The sequence below is a fragment of the Jatropha curcas genome, chromosome 6 (assembly GCF_041381405.1).
Source record: "Jatropha curcas cultivar XTBG-Jc1 chromosome 6, XTBG_Jcur_1.0, whole genome shotgun sequence".
Taxonomy (NCBI): domain Eukaryota; kingdom Viridiplantae; phylum Streptophyta; class Magnoliopsida; order Malpighiales; family Euphorbiaceae; genus Jatropha; species Jatropha curcas.
Window position 1 is genome coordinate 4,053,118 of NC_143156.1, and position 21,293 is coordinate 4,074,410.

General features: G+C 35.2%; 6 protein-coding genes across 8 annotated transcripts; 4 read left to right on the plus strand and 2 right to left on the minus strand.

Moving 5' to 3' along the window:
* The first annotated feature begins 426 nt into the window (after positions 1-426).
* On the plus strand, positions 427-3,314 carry LOC105631613 (purine permease 3). The gene is made up of 3 exons (XM_012213785.4): positions 427-990; positions 1,843-2,668; positions 2,793-3,314. The coding sequence occupies exons 2-3, from the start codon at positions 1,925-1,927 to the stop codon at positions 3,114-3,116; spliced, it is 1,068 nt and encodes a 355-aa protein (XP_012069175.1). The 5' UTR covers positions 427-990; positions 1,843-1,924; the 3' UTR covers positions 3,117-3,314.
* LOC105631730 (disease resistance protein RPM1) lies at positions 3,200-6,448 on the minus strand. The gene has a single exon (XM_012213899.4). It carries the CDS (start codon positions 6,446-6,448, stop codon positions 3,443-3,445), a length of 3,006 nt encoding a protein of 1,001 aa, XP_012069289.1. The 3' UTR covers positions 3,200-3,442.
* A 1,668-nt stretch (positions 6,449-8,116) lies between these two features.
* LOC149495308 (disease resistance protein RPM1-like) lies at positions 8,117-10,956 on the plus strand. Its single transcript, XM_089722693.1, has one exon. It carries the CDS (start codon positions 8,117-8,119, stop codon positions 10,916-10,918), a length of 2,802 nt encoding a protein of 933 aa, XP_089578819.1. The 3' UTR covers positions 10,919-10,956.
* Positions 10,957-11,226: 270 nt separating this feature from the next.
* On the minus strand, positions 11,227-14,084 carry EDA35 (temperature sensing protein-like protein). Of its 2 annotated transcripts, none has more exons than XM_089722694.1 (2): positions 13,928-14,084; positions 11,227-12,448 (listed from the first exon to the last, which is right to left on the minus strand). In XM_089722694.1, exon 2 carries the CDS (start codon positions 12,367-12,369, stop codon positions 11,374-11,376), a length of 996 nt encoding a protein of 331 aa, XP_089578820.1. In that variant the 5' UTR covers positions 12,370-12,448; positions 13,928-14,084; the 3' UTR covers positions 11,227-11,373. The 2 variants fall into 2 exon arrangements, with proteins under 2 accessions (XP_089578820.1, XP_089578821.1); XM_089722695.1 differs by having other exon boundaries at positions 13,891-14,048.
* Positions 14,085-14,120: 36 nt separating this feature from the next.
* LOC149495310 (uncharacterized) lies at positions 14,121-16,379 on the plus strand. Its single transcript, XM_089722696.1, has 2 exons — positions 14,121-14,658; positions 15,958-16,379. Exons 1-2 carry the CDS (start codon positions 14,269-14,271, stop codon positions 16,126-16,128), a joined length of 561 nt encoding a protein of 186 aa, XP_089578822.1. The 5' UTR covers positions 14,121-14,268; the 3' UTR covers positions 16,129-16,379.
* A 1,155-nt stretch (positions 16,380-17,534) lies between these two features.
* Positions 17,535-20,413, plus strand: LOC149495311 (Tetratricopeptide repeat (TPR)-like superfamily protein). 2 transcript variants are annotated; one of them, XM_089723540.1, is made up of 3 exons: positions 17,535-17,693; positions 17,809-18,109; positions 19,287-20,413. In XM_089723540.1, the coding sequence occupies exons 1-3, from the start codon at positions 17,659-17,661 to the stop codon at positions 20,184-20,186; spliced, it is 1,236 nt and encodes a 411-aa protein (XP_089579666.1). In that variant the 5' UTR covers positions 17,535-17,658; the 3' UTR covers positions 20,187-20,413. The 2 variants fall into 2 exon arrangements, with proteins under 2 accessions (XP_089579666.1, XP_089579667.1); XM_089723541.1 differs by having other exon boundaries at positions 17,538-17,693; positions 17,812-18,109.
* Positions 20,414-21,293: the final 880 nt, after the last annotated feature.

Below are 21,293 nucleotides of genomic sequence, written 5' to 3' on the forward strand. Positions count from 1 at the left end.
AGTTTCAATTTAAAACCATAAAAAATACACTTTTAAAGAAACTTTCAATTTATTTTTTTTTATTTTATTATAATTTTTTAATTTTTGATTAAACTAATTTCAATTTTTCAATGATAATACTTAGTATTATTATTATTTATTTAAGCAATACGTCTGAAAAATAATTTTAAAAAATTTAAAATAAATTAATTAATTTCAATTAAAATCAAAGTAAAAATGAAATCAGTGGTTGCAAAAATATTTTAAAAACCGTTAAAAAGTAATTCAATTTCAATTTCATCCTTTTTATAACACGAAAAATAAGTGGTTTTAAAACTAAAATCGGGGTCGCGGTCATACCTACTTAAGTATCACATTGAAGGGACAGCATAGCTTCACCAAGGCCATCATGGGCTTTATGACCCATGGCTTAACTCAACTCTACCGTTGACAAGAACACAGCAAAGAAAGAAAAATAAAAGAATTCCATAGCCCAACCATGATAACTACTCACTACTGAAGCTATACTGTCCACGTTACAGTGCCACAAAGAGTCGCCCTCCTCTAAACACAATACGCGTCTCAGGACAACCTTCAGGATCTTCGGTTATAGCTGCTTCTTCCTATTTTCAATATTCCATACATATTCAAGGAACTGACTTTTGGGTCTTATTTTTTACGCCATATCTTGTTTTAGATAAAAGTCACCTGCTTTCTGCTTTGAAGGAATTTGGTATTTTGTCCACATTTTTCAATTATGATATGACTGATGCTATTCCTTTCTATAGCCTAATAGCCACCACATAATTTTGTGGGATTGTCATGTATCATTTCAAGGTTTGAAAAATTTCTAGCAAAGCAACATTCCTTCATTCCTTCCTCTCTCTCTTGGAAATGGGTTTTTAGTTTTTAGGTTGTTCTTATCTCTTGGGTTGTTCTTTGATTTTGTTGTTGTGGCTGCTAATTGAGGATATCTTGCTCTCTACATATTGAATTATAATCCCTAGAGAGGTAATTCTACAATTATTTAATTGTACAATCGCTTGCCATTATTGTTTATTAATTATTGTGCTTTTGGGGTTGTTATCCAGTGTTGGAGTGTCTGTCCATTAGTGTATGAGGTTAGTGTACCAAGAAATTGTTTATTCTTATAACAGTTGACTATTAGTTTTAGATTTTAGATTTCTTAACTCTCTTGTCACTCTATCTGTTAGCAATAGTAATCAATAAATAGTAAATTTGGATGTGTAAATGAAGTTTTATTTGTCTGAAATCCAAAGAGGGATTGCATTCAGTTATAATCTTATGTGATGATTACATTAAGATTTGAGATGGCTGCATGAGCTCTATAGATTTTAAATTTATTATTATTATTATTATTATTATATTAAGATTTGAGATGAGTCTATTATCTAATGGCATTCAAGTTTCGAAGTCTATTCTGCTTTTAGGAATTTGTTTAATAATTAGTTGCTTTGGGTTTTGACAAGGAAGACCAAATTCGTCTCTTGTTTTTAAGGTAATCAATACCTATATGGAAAAATTCTGATGTGAAAGAATTTATTGTGCTAAAAAATCAATCCTCCACTGGGAATTAAGGCCTTTTCCATTTATATTGAAATGAAATAAAACAGATGTTTAAGCATACAAGTTGGACATACAAAGCCCAAAACCTTTGGCATTTTAATGGACTATGTTTTAGTCTTTGATGTGCTTTTATTGAAAATTATATGCATGACGTGGTAGACTGAGTTAACCAAACAATTTCTCCTTGTTTATAAAAGAGGTTTCTTTATCTATTTTATATCCTGCAAAGTGTTTTGATGTATTAATGCTCCTCATTTGATTTATATGTTTAAATAGGTAGAATTTTTTGCAATATCAATATCAGAAGAAGGATCGGTTCTCTCAATTTTGTTTCCTGCAAGTGAGCAGATTCTAGGCCATGGAGACTGACATTAGTAATAACCAAGTATTTGGTGAAGAGAAGAAGATGAGTAAATCCCTGAAGAAACTTCTGCTCATAGTGAATGGTGCAATGTTGGCTATAGGCAATTGTGGAGGCCCACTAATACAGCGTCTCTACTTCTTGGAAGGCGGTAAGGCAGTCTGGATATCAAGCTTTCTTCAAACTGCTGGTTGGCCATTGGTCTTATTTCCCCTCATTGTTTCATACATGTATCGTCGAAGCAACAAGGGGTCAAGGACGAAGCTTATCTATATAAGCCCTCGCCTCTTTCTAGCTTGTGCTGTTATAGGTCTTCTTACTGGTTTGGATGATTTTCTTGCTGCATATGGCGTCTCTCTACTTCCTGTCTCTACTTCCGCCCTTATAATCGCCACCCAATTGGGCTTTACTGCTGGATTTGCTTATATTTTGGTCAAGCAAAAGTTCACACCTTTTACTATTAATGCAATTTTTTTGCTGTCAATTGGAGCTGTTGTTTTAGTTATTCATGCTAGTTCGGACCGCCCTGATCATGAAACCACTGAAAAATACTTGTTGGGATTTTTTATGACACTTGGAGCTTCAGCGCTATACGGGTTTGTGCTACCGTTGATCGAGCTGACATATAAGAAAGCAAAGCAGACGATCACCTATACTCTAGTTATGGAGATGCAGATTGTTATATCTTTCTTTGCTACAGGATTCTGCGCTATTGGGATGCTTCTGCATAAGGATTTTGAGGTATCCTCTCTCTTTCTTTCTCTCACACACTGCGCACATGTATACACATCAAATGCTTGCTTAATTTAGCATATTAAAATGTCCAATAATAATCATAGATCCTGTTATTGGCATGTCGATGCAGGCAATTCCAAGAGAGGCAAGTGAGTTTGAGCTTGGCAGAGTAAAATATTATGTGGTGAATGTGTTTACTGCAGTCTTTTGGCAATTATTCTTCATGGGAGCAGTTGGTGTCGTTTTCTGCGGTTCCTCATTGCTTTCTGGTATTATAATTGCTACTCTGCTTCCTGTGACAGAAAGTTTAGGTGTGATGTTCTATCACGAGAAATTCCATTTTGAAAAGGGAATTTCTCTTGTTTTGTCTCTCTGGGGATTCATTTCTTACTTTTATGGTGAACTCCAACAAAACAAGAAAAAGAGTCGGACTTCAGAATTTGAAATGCCTTAAATATGTATTGGAAACAAGGAACAAGTAATTGTATATATTTGTTAACAGTGCAAGACTGAGAAAATTATTGTTATTGCTGTGAGTTACTTTGAAGGTCTGCTAGTTCAACTTAAGTTTTAATCTGCATGGAATTTAGAAGCTGGTGCACAATAAGTATTTCTTCTTTGCATTTTTATCTGATAACTTGATTATGTGAAATATTGCCTGTACTTTATTGTCAATGATCCTTGATTGTTTGCTGCTTAATGCATTACTTTTACTTATATTGGACTGTATAAGTATTATGAGATAGTAAACTACAGATTTTACCTTCAGTAAATTAAGGGTTAAAGAAAATACATTAGGCCTAATAAGCTATACAGTTCTTGCCACCAAACCATCATTATTATTATGGCCACCACACAAAGTGCTATAGGAAAACTATGACCACTCCCAACCCAAGTCATCTTCAACTTGCGAAAGTATGGTTCAGTTCTTGCAATAGAATTTGCAAGCCGAGAAAAGTGTCTATCCTGTATGAATTTCTCCAAAGAGAAAACTTCCCAACTACCATTATTCCAATATGTAAAGAAATAGACTTCTGGTATACGAGCAACCTTTGTATAATCTCCAAGATTTCTGTCAGGATGTAGAGTCATTATTAGTTCTATTGGCATGTTCACAAATTCGAGTACCTGTAGCTTCATAAGATGCTCAATTCCTGATGGAAGTGTCCGCAAAACTTGACAGCTTTGCACAATTAGCTTTTCAAGACAGGGCAGTGCTCCTTGTCTAATAATTATCTCATTCAGTCTATCTAATTTGTTTAGACTCAAGAACTTCATCTTCTTAAACCCATTAGCCTCAAAAACCAACGCTTCTCCATCATAAACCTGTATGAACTCAACATGTAAAAGATTGGGCAAATGTTGTAGAGATAGAAGAGGATTGGTGTTCAAACGACTCCATTTTAGTACCACCTTTTTCAGACTATCTAGTGAAGTAATCCATTCTGGTAGGCTCTCCAATCGTCCTGTTAAGTAAAGTCTTTGAAGAAATTGAGGAGGAGAAGATAACGAATCCAAATCAATAACTTCATTTTCAGTCACTGAAGCAACAGATAATGCGCGAAGATTTGTTAGCTTTTCAATGGAAGAACACAAATCCTTTCCATCTTCTTTCCTTAAGTTTACAATGCCTAACCTTCTCAGTTGATCCAATGTTCCAAGTTCTTTGATGAGATCACTGTCTTGATCATTTGCCTCTAAATAACAAAGCTTTTGTAGTGACTTTAGACTTCTTAGGTAACAATTAGTTGGTAGTTTGAAACCAATTGTATAGTTTGTTTGCAGTTGATCATCAAACTTGGTTTCGAAGCGATACACGAGCAAGTGCCGAAGCTTTTGGAGCTTCAAAACTGTAATAGGCAATTCTGTGACTCGAGAATTCTTCAGATCCAGGGTTTCAAGGTTTTGTAACCTGCCTATGGAGCTTGGGATGGAATTCACCTTAGTATTTCTCAAACTTAGATATTTTAGAAGTAAGAGATTAGTAACTTGGTTTGGAAATTCCTCCATTGGTGTGCCTCCAAGATCTAACACATTAAGCATTCTTAAATGGGTACAAGAAAAATTAAGCAAAGGAGATTCTTCGGGTAAAGAACTAAGCCCCCAAAACAAAAGCAATGAACATAGCCGAGAAGTAAAATGACTTGATTCTATCCTTGCCATAGGGTTGTGTATGGAAAGACGTCGAGCCTTTTCAGGCCACATTATGCTTTCTTGTTTAACTATTGCTGTGAAATCTTGATCTTTTGCTTTAGAAATGATAATCTCACGCAAAAACCCTTGGATACGGCATCTTTTAATCCTTCCATCGCTCGTCGTCTCTACAACTCGGATTAAGCTTCTCCGTATAAGCTCATCAAGGTAGCCTTCTGCAACTTCCTCTAATGTCTTTCCTTCTGTTTCTATTACAAATCCTTCAGCTATCCACAATCGAATTAATCTCATATGCTCAATTGGATATCCTTCAGGAAAAATGCTGAAGTAGAGCAAACAAGATTTGAGATAGTAAGGCAAATAATTGTAACTGAGAGAAAGTATTTTTCTCATACTTGCCAAACTGTCATTGCCTAGTATTTCAGCACCAAGGCTTCGATAAACCATATCCCATTCATCTCTAGTTTTGTCTCTCTTTGCTAGAACCCCACTAATCGCAACAATTGCTAGTGGCAACCCTTCACATCTACCAACAATTTGTTGTGAAACATTCTCCAAATCTTGAGGACAAGAATCGTTTCCAAATGTCTTCTTGCAAAACAAACTCCAAGATTCTTCAGGAGATAATGAACTCAAATTGTAGACTTTATCTGGAGATTCCATGCAACAATTGTAAGCAATTGCATTGTCCTGTGTTGTAAGCAATATCCTGCTACCTTGATTATTGTTTGGAAATGCAAATTTAAAAGCATCCCAAGCATCATGGCTCCAAACATCATCTAACACAATAAGGTATCTTCTTTGTTCAAGGAATTCATTTATTAATATCCTTAGCTCTTGAGCTGTCATGCCATCAACACCAGAAGGACTTGGCTTCCTCAAAAAGAGGAAGAGTTGTCGAACAATTTCTTTAAGGAGACGTCTGGTACTAAAATGTTGAGTAAGAGTGATCCATACACAAAATTTGAAATGTTTTTTCACTCTTGCATCACCGAATACTCGTTTCGCCAAAGTGGTTTTTCCCAAACCTTCCATTCCAACAACTGAAACTACTTCACGACCAGATTTGCTTGCAACGAGCCATCCAATAAGCTTCCCTTTATGTTCTTTGATGCCTAAGAGATTAAAATCTTCTAGTGGAACTGGAAGCGCATCTTGTTGTATGGAACTGCTAGCCGCTGCTCTAGCATTTGATGGCCTTGATGATGTTGTATAACCAGCCATGCTGAAACCTTGACGGGTCTCATTAATCTCTCTTACTCTCTTTTTTATGTCTTGCATTGTTGAGGCAATTTGATAACGAGCTTTTAATGAGAAAATGAAGTGATAAGATTTATTTACACAAGCACATAAGCCATGTCCATGATTATGTGCGAGGTATAAATTGAAATTATCAAGAACATCTTCCATGTCATAAGCGATATCTCTTACTTTCTTGACCCATACTTTGAATATGTCGCCATTGTTTTCTTCCTCCATTATTGCTTCTGCATCTTTCAAGAAAGCTAATGAGAATTCCAAGCCATCTTTGATGAACTTGGCATCTCCATGAACCCCACATAATAGGTTCTTTTGTTCTGCCGTAAAATTTGAAAGCTTATTGAGAAGAAAAGCTACTGCACCTTCCACCATTAATTGGTTGTGTTAACCGATCAAAGGCGATTGAGAGAGGTGCTTGATGATGTGATGATTCTGACTTGTGGTTAGTCTAACTATAAATAGATGTACTCTTTCTGATATCTCTATAAGTGCAATATAGAATTTTTTTCAAATGTTTTTTCTTATGAAACAACTTGCCTAGTTTTGTGCATCGGCCACTCATACATCAATCCATTTAAAAATAAATTTTAATTGCAACAATGAAGTTTTAACCTTTCATAAATTAATATAAGTAAGTCTTATATATGGTAGTCTTATATAATTGGAGTTATGCTCCCACGTTAGTATCCAGCTCAGAAAATATGGTAGAGCACTAAGTCAACGATTATATTGTGGAATCATTCGACGTGTTAGACAACAACGTTATATATATAAAATCAACTTGTTGATGGTTATCTAGAAATTTTCAAATAATATTTGACCCTGACCAGAATTAAGAAATGCACGTCATCATCACCAATACTATTTTTGATTTGTTTATGTGAGCCCATTGGCTAAAGAGGAATTTCCGTGATTAAATCAAACCAAAAAAATTGCTGAATTAACTCTTTTGACTTTTGACTTTTATGATCATGATGGAGGAAGAATAAGCACCACTAACTACTTACGATTCGATATGACTTGACTTTCACTTGTTATAAACTAATTATATGACATACCGTTGTGGCTGGGTTGGCAATTCAGATTGAATATATGGAAAGAGCTCTCGGATTCGCTCTCCACTAAACACACTTGCAGAAAATGTCAAGACTTACTTATATAATGTATGAAAGGTTAAAACTTCATTTTACAAGTTCAGTTTGATTACCTTTAAATTTTTTTCTTCTATTGAGAAGAAATCTGCATTTCTTTCTATATAACTATTCAAATAATAAACGACACTAGATAAAATCACCATAATGATTATAACAATAACTCTAAACTAGATTTAAGAACGAAATCCCAAGAGATGGGCAATAATATAGGGTTTTCAGTTTAGTACATATGCTTTAGGCTCTACAAAAGTCAATACTTGATTTGGAAATTGACAAGTCATGCCCTAATATTTGTTAGTAATAGAGCTATTAATAATAGACAACCATGAAAATCCAAACACATCAAGGTACTCCTTAGAAATAATAAAATTGGGATTTAGAGATTTAGAATAGAAAGATTTAGGGTTTAAATTTTTAGAATTTTAGGGTTTCATTAGAGTTCAAGATATATCATTTAGAATTTAAAGTCTATATATAATAAAATTTTATTATTTTTAATTGTATCCCATCTATCCAAGTGTCACCATATTAAGGTATCCCCTTTTTTTTTTATGAAACAAAAAGGAATTAAAGAAATTACATACATGTAGTAAAAAATGGTTATGCTTGCTTAGCTAGGTTTGGAGAGGCGTATGCTAACAAGCTAAACATTGAACTGAATATAAAATTTAAGATATTCAACTCTTAAATAGTGTTTAATTACTTTGTCAATGATAATAAACAACTCTTTTTTTTTTTTTTTTTTTTTTTTGAGAATAATAAAGAAGAATGACTATATATTGAAAAAACTTCCAGATCAAACTACATAACCCATGTCAAATAAACATGTTTTCTTCTAATCCTCCTCCATGTCTCAGCACATAAATTACCTGAAGCCATAGTAATAATGGCAGAAGGTTTGGTGAACTTTCTACTTAAGAAGCTAACCCAAGACAAGGAGAACCTATCGCCTAGCGTTCAAGAAGATGCTGATTTTATTGCGGATGAGCTTGAGTTCATGAAGGCTTTCATTAGAGTTACAGATGCAATAAGTGATCAGGAGAATGACGATTTCCTTCAGTTATGGCTCAAGAAAGTAAGAGATGTCGTTTATGACATGGAAGATGCTCTTGATGATTTTAAGGTGAATCTTGTACATGGTGATCTTCATGTGCATAGTTTCTTCTATTCTTTCCTTCATAAAATAGCCTGCTGCATCAGTGGTACACAAGTTCACCACCAAATGGTTGCGTCAAGAATGCAAGAAATTAAATCCAGAGTAATAGATATCTCACAGGAACACCGGAGATACTTCATCAAGAACAGCATAATAGAGAAAGGCTTGAGTTTCCATAATGCAAAACATGAACCAGCCCTGGTACTAGAAGAAGCTGAAGCTGGTCTAGTAGGAATTGATTGGGCCAAAGAATGCCTTATCGAATGGCTCATCACAGGCAAATCTGATCGTCAAGTAGTTTCAGTAGTTGGAGTAGGAGGTCTGGGGAAGAGCACCTTGGCGAAAACTGTCTATGAAGATGCTCAAGTCAAAAGGCACTTCAAATTTCGTGCTTGGATCAGAGCCTCCCAATCCTTCAAGATAGAGGACCTTCTAAAGAACTTGATCAAACAACTATTCCATGTTGGTAAAATATCAAAACCTGTGGAGGTGGGCAAGGATAAAATCAAGCTAACAACACTAATCAATCAATTCCTTCGGCAAAAGAGGTACCTTATTGTCTTGGACAATGTGTGCGATACTTATTCCTTCGATGCTTTTGCTGGTGCATTGCCAAACAACAACTCTGGCAGCCGAATATTGCTTACAACACGCAATGTTATTGCTAGCACGAATTCTTCTGATAAAGTCTACAATTTGACTCCGCTGTCTCAGAAAGACTCATGGAGTTTGTTTTGCAAGAAAATATTTCATTACAATTCTTGCCCTCCACAACTGAAGAACTTGTCAGAAAAACTCCTGGGTCGATGTGAAGGATTGCCTCTTGCTATTGTGACAATAAGTGGAATTCTAGCAACAAAGGACAAGAGCAGGATAGACGAATGGGAGATGATTCACCGTAGCCTTGGTGACAGATTACTAGATAGTGATAAAATGACGAATATGAGAAAAATTCTCTTACTCAGTTATAGCAATTTGCCTTACTATCTTAAGTCTTGCTTCTTGTATTTCAGCGTCTTTCCTGAGGGTTACCCAATTAACTGTACAAGGCTTATTCGGTTGTGGATAGCAGAAGGATTCGTGAATGAACAAGGAGGGAGGACCCTGGAAGAAATTGCAGAATCCTATCTGAATGAGCTCATTAACAGAAACTTGGTTCAAGTTGTAGAAACAACCATGGATGGTCGTCTCAAGAGATGCCTTATTCACGACCTTCTTCGCGAGATTATCTTATCAAAGGCTGGAGATCAAGAATTCATAACTACAGTCAAGACACAAAATAATAACAACTTGTCTGAAAAAGTCCGTCGTATATCCATTTATAATACCACGCCAAGCATACACCAAATCTCATCCCACCTTCGCTCTCTGCTAATGTTTTGGGGAGTAGATTCTTTATCTGTCTCTCCACTATTTAATTTGTCTTTTAATCGACTGAAGTTGCTTACTGTGTTAGATTTGGAAGGTGCACCTTTGAAGGAATTCCCAAATGAAATTGTTAACCTCATGCTTTTGAAGTATCTTAGTTTGAAGAAAACAAAGGTGAATTCCATTCCAAGATCTATTTGCAAGCTGCAGAACTTGGAAACCTTGAATCTGAAACATGCTTATGTAGATGAATTGCCAGCTGAGATTCTGAAACTCCAAAAACTTCATCACTTATTGGTGTATCGTTATGAAATTTCCTTGGACGATGAGATTCGCACAAAATATGGTTTCAAGGCACCAGCTCAAATAGGCAACCTACAGTCCTTACAAAGGCTTTGCTTCTTAGAGGTCAATCAAGATGGCCATCTCACGCTAGAGCTGGGAAAACTGAGCCAGCTAAGGAGATTGGGGATTGTAAAATTAAGGAAAGAAGACGGGAAAGCTCTAAGTTCTTCCATTGAAAGAATGAAAAACCTTCAAGCTTTGTCTATTACTTCAATGAATGAAAGCGAGATCATCGATCTGGAGTTCTTATGTTCTCCTCCTCATAATCTTCAACGACTGTACTTGGCAGGACGGTTAGAGAAACTACCAGAATGGGTTTGTTCACTTCATAGCCTCGTCAAGATAGTACTGAAATGGGGTCAATTAAGCGAGGATCCACTACTTTCTCTTCAACATTTACCTAACCTTGTACATCTTGAACTAGTGCAAGCTTATTATGGGAAGGAGTTCTACTTTCAGCAGAAGGGGTTTCCAAGACTTAAGCTTTTGGGTCTAAATAAGCTACAGAAGCTTGAGAAAATATACATTGAGAAGGAAGCAATGCCGTCTCTCGAAAAGCTAATCTTCCAGAGCTGCCATTCATTGCTGACAGTACCATTAGGCATTCAACACTTGATTCATCTCAATGTTCTGCAATTTATCAACATGCCTATAGAATTGATCATGGAAATGGATCATGGAGATAATTGGAAAGTAGAGCATGTACCAGAGGTTCATTTTTCCTACTTCAATAATGGTAATTGGGATACCTTCTCTTTGAATGGTTCCAGGAGGGATAAAAATTCTGCAGACCTTCTCCACAAAATTATTAATATATAGCATTATAGATGCAAGTAATTTCTGGTGTTTGACACTAACTGTAACATAAATAAATATGTGCTCCCAAGTCTGTGTTCCTTCTGCTTTTATTCTCTTCTTTCCTTGTCTATATCTTGTAATTACTAGTGATTCACTAGCGCTGTGTGAGTGACAACAATTGTAATTAAACTACATATCTAATTGTAAAATTATTTGTTTGTTATAGTGGTTTTATATTCTCTGTTTTTTTTTTTTTTTTTTTAATCTATACACCATATACGAAGATACTAAGAAATTCTTATAATTTATCTGTGCATCACATAAGAAAATAATGAAAAATTCTCTACTACTTTTTTATACGTGAATCAAAGAAGATAATACTGAATTTTCAAATTTGAACAAAGTCAAGTAACAGGAATGAGAAGCAATAGAAAGAAAAAAAGGCACCTCCAAAATCATCAAGCATGGCTCCACCTCTAGGGAGTAATTCTCTGTTGCTGGAACTCTGCATCAACTTTCTTCAGAAACTGATCCCAACCACTCCCAGGGCTAGTATCCAGATAATCCTGTGGAACCGCTGTTTTCAGACCTGGCCGAATTCCACATTGGCTCTCCACAATTCTGAATTCCACGGCGTCTACTTCTCTCAGGTTCTGCTCTAAATGCTCCCAAGTAAAAAGCAATGGAAGCGTAAATGCACCCCAGGGATTAAAATCCATAATTTTAACACGCTCATCCTTCGTCACATAGACATCAAATGTATAATTCTCTGATTCAAAATTTAGCCTCACATTATCAATAAAAAATCTCTCAATCAGCAGTTGAAGATTATCTTTTTCCTCAAGGAGAACAGGATAAAATGTGGTCACTTCACGTTGTGAGATTCCAACCAGGCGATGACCCCAAACAAAGCAACGAAATTCCATCTCAGGCAACAAAGATGAATACCACTTGCGGAGTGCAAGGAAGAAACTAGGGGGTCTTGACAAGGTTTTGTCACTGCATGAATCATAGGCATGGCACAAATCATGAACCAACGAGTCAGATGACCGCAGCAAAAGTGCAATCTCAGCGAATGAAGCGCAGCGGAGAGTTCCAGATGTGCTAATCCAAGCAGAGTCTTTTGGAGAACTCCAGTTCAGCTTAGGAAATACTGCACCTCCAAGGGTTTCAATGGATTCCTTAATCTTCAATTCAAGTTCTGGGAAAGAAGGGGGTGGTGGAGGTTCCTCTGCTTCATCTCCAGACCCTTCAGAAACCTGATAATCCTCTTCATCTATAGGATTATGAATTCTATTGGGTAAGGCATCTTCATTAGAGACAGAAACGGGGAGGATAAAAGGACCTGAATCATCAAGAAGGTACTCAACAAAAGATTCTGGAAGCTCATGAGTTATAGTTTTGATGGATACAGATTTGAATTTTGGGTACCATTCCTGAATCTGGCATCGATTCACTTCTTCTTCCTTCATTGCTAAGATGTAAGTCAATAGAGAACCTCCTAATAACCTCCTATTTATGCAACAAGTGGCCTTAGCCGTCACCTCTTTGCTAGTTTCCACAGAAAAAGATGTACACGATTAGTAATAATTACATATCAAACATCCAACTTAACTATTTCCCATTCAGCAATATTATCGATAAAACAGTTCATTTGGGGTTTTGATCTGTTACAGAAATTATTGTCTCAACAAACTTATCCATTATCATCATGGTATCACTTGCTTTTTTTCTCCATTTACCAAGAATAAGCTTATATTATATATAATTGAGAAATGATTTGATAAGGATTCAAAGCAGTTTGTTCAAATGCGCATAACAAAGCAAGAAAGATGGGAAAATAGACACCAATGATTAACTAAATTGCTATGTGAAGAAACCTTAGAAACTAACAAATAGAGGTTCTTAATTTTTCAACAAGCATGCACTACCACGCCACTGCTAGATAAAGTATAGATAATAGCCTTAGCAGTCAACAGATTTTACACTTAATCAAAGATTTATACCTGGCCACTCAGAACACTACAATAATAGATTCAACACATATAAAATAAGAAGATAATAACTCCAAAAAAATATTCCCAACTAATAGAAAGAACTGTTGAAAAGTTGACAGGACCATGGAGCATCAAACCTCAAGAAGTAATTCTGGAGGTTCAAGCGTTCAAATCCAAATAAACCTTACAACTTTCTTATATTTAGTTAATGAGGGATGCAGTACCCACGTTATATATCCAACAAGAACACAACATCACTTAGAAAAATGAAAGTTAAAAGAGAATTCAACAGTAATAGCAAGACCAGAGAGTTGTAGTTCAAAGTTGTTACTTCCATTCGGTTGGAAACGTCATTCACAACACAAGGAAATTTGAAAATATAATAGTCCCAGCAAACACTTGCTCCACTATAACCCACTCCGCTGGTCCAAACGACAACAATAAAACGTGCAACAAAAGAGACACCATTTCCTTGTGAGGAAAAAAAAAATTAATACAAGAGTAAAATAAAAAATAAAATAAAACCTTCAGTATCGAAGTTGTGCAGAAGAAATCTAACAAAATCTGAAAGGACGCGTCGCAGTTTAATCACCCACAGTAGACAGGAAAAAACTCATCTTGATTTAAAAAGTATAATTGAAAAAAACTAACAAAATTTTTGACATAACAGTAGCATAGCAAATTAATTCAGCATGACCTAGAGATTACCCATATCACAGAATTATGTATAAAAAAAAGCATAAAGAGCCATCATTCTCCAACAAAGGAACAGAGCTTGCAACTCAAGAATAAATACAAGTTTCCAGTAATAAGGATCTTGCAGACATATATAATAAAGAATATATATAATAAAATTAGGGAAAAGGGAGAGAATGATTGCTTTAATACTCCAAGTAAAGAAATCAAGAAGCTTTTCAGTGACCTTTCGACAATTTTTGTTCAATTATCTAATCACAGCAAAACAAAATTCAAGTTCACGAAATTTCCAATTCTTACACAAACAAGGGTAAAAATTGTCGAATTGAAGCCTTACGTCTTGGACGCGAGGTGTTCTTGTTCGTCCTTTTAGTGTTTCTGCAGCGGGGAGAGAGAGAGAGAGAGAGAGAGAGAGAGAGTGTAGAAACAGTTTTCACCTTGTAGCTATCGAATTATATCAGTGAGTGCATCACTTTAGGGCTAACGAGCTTTCTTTTCTGGACTAACTTCAACTTTTAGATGTTACAGGTATAAATTTTATTCCATAAATAACCTGTCGTTTATTTATTTAGAAAGGAATGGCTTGTCGTTTTTAAGCAGATTACTGTGTTAAGTCTAGTCAGTTGCGTAGCTGTTAAAGCCTCCTCCCCCTCCGACCTAAATCCACCAACAATAACAATGGCCATCACCGCTCGCTCCGCCATCCGTATAACGCACCGATTATTCTCTTCCACTTCCAACATTAGCCATCACAACAGCCACAAAAACAACCATACATTCTTGGAACCTAACTACTTTATTGGCAGTTGGGAAGCGCCAAAGAATCCAAAAGAGGCAGAGAAGAAACTCGCTAGACTGCGAATAAAGTACGCGAAGCAAGTGAAGGAAGTGCGCAAATGGTACATAAAGGAAATGGAGTTGATGCGAGTCGAGAAACAGAGAAAAGACGAGGCTAAAAAAGAAGCAATTAGGGTTGCAAATGAGGAGCGCAAGAAATTAAAAGCTGAAGCTGCTAAAGTTAGAGCTGAGGAGCGAAAGATTGCTGATGAGGAGTTCCGTCGAATGCTAGTATGTTTATTTTCTCTTTTTCTCTTTAGTTAATTCTAGATTTTTTGTAAAGATTATATTTTCCAAGAATCCAAATAGAACCAGGAAAGGTCAGAAATTTTTTGTTTCTGATCTTCTGTGTGGTTGAGGAGATTGCCAAGTTAGAGACTCCAAGTATAATTTAGATGCTGGTTTGGATTTTTTCCAATTTCTAGGTACCCTTAAGGATCCTTGTACAGGCAATTGAATAATATGCTAGAATTGCTAAAGTAAGTTAAGAGTTAACTTCATAAACATTAAAAATTGTTTGGGACAATTCCATTTTCTTGAAAAGATTCATTTGTAAAAAATTTCATATTTTTATGAATTTGAGTAGAATTTAATTAGTATAGCCAATTCTACAGAATTGAAAATGTTGAATTCAAAATGAATTTTCGATGGTGTCAAACATAAAGCTCTGGATTTTTGAATGAATTCCATAAGGATTTAGGGAATTTATTTATACCAAACAAGCTCAGTCAACAAAATGCCCAATGGAAAAGAAAAGGAAGAAAATCGAAATGCATGTCGAATCATTTTTCTTTTAGGATGGAATGTTGGTGGCTAAGCGGATAGGATACTTACAGGACTCACCATGCATTTCTGGCTAGTTTAATAACCAGAACTTGTGACCATTAGTAGTTAGGTTGCACAATAGCTCATTATGGGGGCTATTTATGAAGTAGTTAAGGCTCTGTGTTTAGTACCTCGAAAGGTAATAAGATTTTGGCTTCATGCCTAATGTCACCTAAAATGGACTGCTTCAAAGTTAAATGTATCTGGTAGGTTCTAAGAAAAGAAAAGAAAAATTCTTCTGAGCCAAAGCTCAACTCATCTTGGAGAAACATTTGGATGGTGAGATATTTCTCCAAGGTCATGTTTTTTCAATTTGCTTGTTCATCTTGAAGAAACATTTGGATGATGAGATATTTCTCTAAGTTCATGTTTCTCCAATTTGCTCGTCGGGAGAAAAAAAGAACTCATCTGCGATTGTAATCTAAAATGCAAGAATAATTTTTAATTAACATACAATTTCATATATGATATATTCTCCTTAAGAATTGCTACCCGGTTTTGTTGTTATAGTGGGATTTGTTTTTTAGCAAACTTCGTCTCTCTCTCTCTCTCTCTCTCCGCTTGCTTTCATGTTGTTATGCTTTTGTTCAATAGGCATATGACATTTTCTGTATACCAAGGCTCATGCTTGTCCATATCCTTCATTTAATATTGAAAGCTGTCTTTATTCATATATCTGATTTGTTTTGAGCTATACCAACACAGTTGAAAGAAAGAGGTGAGAAGCTTGATAATTGGAGGATGAAAGAAACAGCAAGGGAAGAGAAGAAGAAAGAGAAGAACAAGATCTTGCATCAACGAAGTTCACTGTTTGTTGATGAAAGTGAATTGGAGAGCAGGATACTAAAAGCTATTCAAGATGTCTCGACACTTTGAGTCCCTTAAAGTTTCAGATTTTGAAGCTTTTGTTGACAAACCGAAATTGGAAACTTGAATCATCTCCAAAAACAACTAGGGCTTGATCTATACTAAAAAAAAAATTTGGATTACATAAGCAATTTTGTGGCTACTGGAATAAATGATGTTTTTGTCTTTATATCAAGTATCTACTATCCAGTTGAATGCACTGTAGAGTACACGTATTTGCGAGCTTTATGCAGATTCATAACAAGTATTAGGTAGTCTCATTTTCTCTTGTTATGAGAAGTAACATGGAATCTGGTTATATACTTAGCTTGAAGTGAATGAGATATGATCCAAGGATCCCAGGTAGGATGGCCACGGTTCCTGAATCGACAGTTTCGGTTTTAAATAATGTGGAACTGGAATCGAATTTAATTATGGTTCCGGTTTTGGTTCCTTAATGGTTTCAAAAATGGCGGTTCTAAACGGTTTTTCGGGCGCTTTGTATAATTTTAAAATCAAAATCTAACTTACATAAATATCATTAACATAACTGGATATTATATAGCCATTTATAGTTGTTGAAAAAGGTAATTTAGAGATTTTGATAAAAATTTTTGAAAAAATAAAAAAAAAATGTGTTAGAACCTGTTGGAAAGTCGATTCTAATCAATTGTCAAAAGTTTCGGTTTTGGCCGGTTGAGAGTTCACGGTTTTAAAAAACTAAGAATCAAAATTGGAATGCAACCTTCATATTACGGTTTCGTTTCTAACCAATTTCGATTCCGCATGGTTTTGTCTCTAGTTTTGAACTAACGATTCTAATTTTAAAAACCGGAATTTGGCCGTCCCTAATCCAAGGCACGGTGACAAGGAACAAGGGGAGCCCACTCCTCCAAAAATCTAGAAATTTTTTTAAATTCACCTTGTAAAGCAGTGCAAAAAATTTTTTTTTCTTCAATTTGACCTTTTAAAATTTGAAAATTTTTCTTTGACCCCCTAAAATTTAAGAGTATGGTTCTACTCCTGCAATGATTGGTTTATTTTGTAAAATAACTCGCACAGTCTTTTAGAAAATAACTTAAGATCGGTTTGATGTAAAATAACTTAATGATTCTTTCAGAATTTATACTTAAAAAAATATATAAATGCATAAGCCAGGCTGATTAGTAATTTAGTATAGTTAGCAATGATTAAACAGTAAAATTAGACTAATTGGCATTGATTAAGCAGTAAAATTAGACTAACTTAATAGGTCAATCCCTGGGACAAATAGTAATTAACTCATTCACAAATGTAATTGTCTAGGTTAATTTTTGCAAATATATTCACGCGGGGGACTTTGGGTTTGGGGGACTTTGAAACGAAAGAGACGCGGTCGTCAAACGACCATTCATCTCGTCGTGGAGGACGTCACTTCGACGTCTATTGCATATATAATTAAAAACGACGAGTCGCAAGTTTTCCTAACATTTCCAGATCTCTCTGCCGTTTTCTAAATTGAATCCACTTGAATTGATTAAATCATTTGTTCCAGCCTAAGAGGGGAAAAGCAATCCAGTCATGGCGTCCCGATCGCTACTCTTCACTCTCCAACGGTAATCTTTATTCTAAATTTCCATTTGTTTCTCGAGAAAATCTCTATATTGCAAAATTAATTTCAAATTATCTAATTTTCTGCTGTCCTTAAAAAAAAATAAAAATAAATAAAAGAAGAAGGAAATGCAGAATCAACAGCGAAATTGGGTCTCTTTATACCCTAAAGAAAGAGAATTTCGTTCGTTTTGTCTCTTCTGATGCACTGAGAAATGATGTGGCTTTAGAGGAATCGAATTACAAGGATAATAAAGAAGATGACTTGAGAAGTAGAATATTTAGGTTGAGACTTCCAAAACGAAGCGCCACTAACATTATACAGAAATGGGTCAATGAAGGAAACACTGTCGCTCTCTCTGAGCTTAGAAGCATATCTAAAGAGCTTAGCAAGTCTCAGCGTTTCAAGCATGCTTTAGAGGTTACTTTCTATATTTACCTTGTTTGGTTTCATAAAATCTTTACTCTAGAAATTAGTTAAGTATTGCAATATAATAGAAGATGTATGTACATATAAAAGAAAGAGAAGATTAAAAAAATAGTGAATAGTTGTGTGTAACTAGATGTGGCTATCTGGTGTTCAGCAGTGGTGAAGTATGAGTGGTTACTGGTTAGTGGAGGACTGGGTTTAGTTGGGGTGATGAATGCAAGTTGTTGCATCAAAATTGATGTCAACCCAAGTGTGATGGGATTTTACATGATAGATATTTGTTTATGGATCAAATATTTGTATTTCTTTCAAACTTTGTTTACACCATGACTGTACTTACCCTTTGTTTCTGCAATCAATTGTTGTTGTTTGCTTTTGAGATTTCATGTTTAATTGTGTTGTTTGATGGTGTTGCTTTCTATTTAAATGCCATGTTGGTGTAAAGACAGCCATGAATCATGCTTACATCTTTTCATGCTCATTTGTATATGCCAGACGGTTTATAAGAAGGAAAATTTTTTTTTTTTTCCCATAACATTGGTGAAAAGAAGTTTACAATGATCTAATTTATAAGATAGTGACTGAGAGAATCAATGAGGACATCTTAGAAGAAATTGGGATTGTTGGAGTGGAGAGAGGGCTAAACTTTGATGTTTAACTGAATGAAGAAATAAATGATGAGGGAAGAGGTTCAAATGATATTTTTTTGGGATACTGGAAGGTGGATTAGAGCTTAATAGATCATAGATATATTTTTTCACTTAATCTTGTTTTGTGCTGTAGGAAGCTGTAAGCCATTTTCTTTTGTTTTCTGCATTCACAATTCTTTGAGACACTTATGAGTCAACAATCAACCCTGATGGCTGTACTATAAAACTGTCACTGTTAAGACTCATGATTCTGAGCAACAATTCATTTTCTGGAGCATTTGATTATGCTCCATATGGTTACTGAGAGACTTAGGAAATAAAATTCTGGAATCCCAAGAGTTTAACCTTTCATAACTACTAATTATTCTTCGCTTTCTTTAATTATTGGTGGATTTGAACAGAGCATTACATGAGAAACAAACTTTTGTCCTGCTAGTTATGAAAATATTCAACTTTCGAGAAGTCTGTTCATAGTAAATGACATTCAATTTTGTTTTACAACTGATATGAATTTGCAGATATCAGAGTGGATGGTTACACATGAAGAGAATGCATTATCTGACTCTGACTATGCTAACCGTATTGACTTGATGACAAAAGTTTTTGGTATTGATGCTGCGGAGCGCTACTTTGAAGGTCTACCAATCACTTCAAAAACTAGTGAAACCTATACTGCACTCCTTCATTCTTATGCTAGGTCAAAACTGCTAGATAAGGCTGAAGAGCTTTATGAGAGAATAAAGAGATCAAGCCTGTCCTTCACTGCTCTCACATACAATGAGATGATGACTCTGTATATGTCAGTTGGGCAGATGGAGAAAGTCTCGTTAGTTGTTGCAGAACTGAAACGCCAGAAGGTTGCCCCTGACATCTTCACTTACAATCTTTGGATAAGTTCATGTGCTGCAACTCTAAATGTTGATCAAGTTACGAGGATATTGGATGAAATGAGCCGCAGTTCTGATTGTAATGATGATTGGCTTAGATACATTGACATTGCCAATATATATGTTAAAGCAGGTCATCTTGTGAATGCAGAGTCCAGTGCTGTTGTTGCAGCAGAGAAGGGTATTACACAAAGAGAATGGATAACATATGACTTTCTTATTATCCTTTATGCAGGTTTACGCAACAAAGATAAAGTTGATCAAATATGGAAATCTTTAAGAATGACGAAACAGAGAATGATAAACAGAAACTTCATTTGCATTCTTTCTTCATATCTGATGCTCGGACATTTGAAAGAAGCGGGAGAAGTTCTTGATCAATGGAAACAATCAACTACTACAGAATTTGATATCTCAGCATGTGGTAGGCTTTTGGATGTATTCTTGGGTGCTGGATTAACTGAAGTTGGCAACAACTTCCATATGCTTCTGATTGAAAGGAATTGTGATCCCACCAATTTAACAAAGTAAGTGCTTTGTATCAGTTTATCGTTTGCTTTGGGGAGCAAATAACTTCACTAATAGGTGTTTTGTCATTCGGGACAAAGAATAAACACTATTGCAATTTTTCCTTGTTTGTGTGCACAATCAACACTGGAACTGTTGCTTTTCCAGATGATGAAACTTAGTTATCATGACTTCTTACTCTAACCTCTTTTATTTAGACCTGTAAAATTCAAATTTATATTTCTTTTCCATGATTCTTGTGCAATTCGTCAGTCCATCAAACTTAAGTTGTCAGTATCACCAGAATGACTGGATTGCACTGGATGAAAAGATAACTTATATGCAATTCTGGCGCTGAAAAATGAGAATAACTGCAGTAATTATTGCAGCTTGTTTCTGCTTACTTATTGATAGCTGAGGTAGGTAATTGGTAAAATACTTTATTGAGATAGAGATGCTCTTGTTGCTCTATTTTTATATTTAGCTAACTGATACAGCAAACTTCTTGCTGGTGGAAACTGTGGCCTGGAAATGGCAGCAAATACTAAATATGCATTTCAAAATGTGTTAGATGGGTTTACTTAATAACAATTAGATGATATAGCAATTTTCTGTTGGTGATTACAACTGCACATCCAGTTTGGTTTGTTTCTTTGTCACTTGTGAGCCAGGAAATATGGTTACAAGTTAATGTGAACCAAAATTTAATGCTAACCAAAAGTACAAATTTGCAAAGAACAAATAAGTGATTAAGAAGGGAAGTCCTTAAGTATATTATTATCTGCAAATTCTACCAAAATGAATCTTGAGGACACTTTGTTATAAGTTTGATATATTATACGTTTTGTTCTAAATTCAAACCAGAACAATGATGAAACACAAACTTTTTTTTTAAACGGTAAAATAAATTTGAAAAAGACAGAGCAATATATTGTTTTATGCTCATTTTCAAATCTTGTAGATCAGTTGCGCGTTTCATGCCTTTCAATTAATAAAGAACTCATTTGATCGTGTCATTTGGAATAAAGAAAATGACAGCTCACGTTTTTGAAGCTTGGAATTGATTTGCAGGTGAGATTCACTTTGCATTTTAATGTTACAGTGTCTTTGAAATTAAAATGGTATATATAT